The following is a 1,145-nucleotide window of genomic DNA, read 5'->3' on the forward strand; positions in this document are numbered from 1 at the left end:
TAGTAGTGCAGCAGTGCCTTAAAATACTATTGCGCAGTAGTACTTTTCTACAAGAGTTATTAACAAAATATTTCGCAAGACTTCTTAAATTAAAAGTACTCTTTGTTTATCTTTAATAAAAGTTGCTGTTCTACAGTATTATCGTCTAGACGACTCCTTTGTGGCATTAGAATTAAGCCACTTATACTGAATAGTCGTTCAACGGATGCGCTACTCGGTAGTGCAGTATTATACTCAATGAAGAACTTCTTAATTGTTGGATAATCTTTTAACATTTCAACTTCAGTAATTGTCGACTTCAAAAATCGTTGCAACTCATCTTGAGTAGATTCATTATGTATCGTTTGTTTATTAAACATAAAAAAGTCGTCATCCTCGATGTCATTATCATAGTTTACAGAACTTTCATTTGAATGGATTCCTAATAAATCTAGTAGATAATGTTCTGCATTTTTTCGATCATTTCCGTTTAACCAATTCAATTTGAATTTGGGGTGCAAACAGCTGGCAATTATTAATTCCCTTTTTTCAAACATAGTATCAAATCTAAAACAACAATCAATAAAATTATTGCATATTTACTGGCTACCTATATTTGGAATAAACAGCTCGCACAAAGCGCTAATGATTAGTAATGTAATTAGCTACAAATATAGTCTGTTCATAAGATTTTCTGCTGAATGACATTAGCGATTTGTATTTTCTCAACAATATTTACTGTGATCATCATTTTTTTCAGCATAGTTTAAATACACCAGAAAAACTGCTTAATAAAGATATTGGAAAACCTCAGATCATTAATGTCATTTAGCAGAAAATGTTACAAATAGTGTCTATGTTTAACGGAAAAAACAACTCAATATTCAACTGGAATATTCTTTTAGATCTTTGATGAATCTAGGTTACTTTAATAAATCAATTATTAAATGTTTAGTAAACTACCTTTTCTGCTAAAGGCAATCATTGTGTTTACTTTTTCTTTGTTACCAAAATAAATATTCTTTTGTATGAAAATGAAATTAACATATACTTTAATCAAATTATCAATTTACCTTTCATTTATACCTATTTGTATCGCCACGACCAATGAATGACAATATTTAAGGGCATCGTTATTAATATTTTTCATTTTTTGTTGCAACGTT

At 29.1% G+C, this 1,145-nt stretch overlaps 1 protein-coding gene across 1 annotated transcript; it reads right to left on the minus strand.

The window, feature by feature from the left end:
- Window positions 1–19: 19 nt before the first annotated feature.
- On the minus strand, window positions 20–1,139 carry LOC108723625 (uncharacterized). The gene is made up of 2 exons (XM_018449552.1): window positions 1,053–1,139; window positions 20–546 (listed from the first exon to the last, which is right to left on the minus strand). The coding sequence occupies exons 1-2, from the start codon at window positions 1,127–1,129 to the stop codon at window positions 90–92; spliced, it is 534 nt and encodes a 177-aa protein (XP_018305054.1). The 5' UTR covers window positions 1,130–1,139; the 3' UTR covers window positions 20–89.
- Between the last annotated feature and the right edge of the window lie 6 nt (window positions 1,140–1,145).

This window comes from Mycetomoellerius zeteki, unplaced genomic scaffold, assembly GCF_001594055.1.
Source record: "Mycetomoellerius zeteki isolate Tzet28-1 unplaced genomic scaffold, Tzet1.0 C4377110, whole genome shotgun sequence".
In the NCBI taxonomy this organism is placed as follows: Eukaryota; Metazoa; Arthropoda; class Insecta; order Hymenoptera; family Formicidae; genus Mycetomoellerius; species Mycetomoellerius zeteki.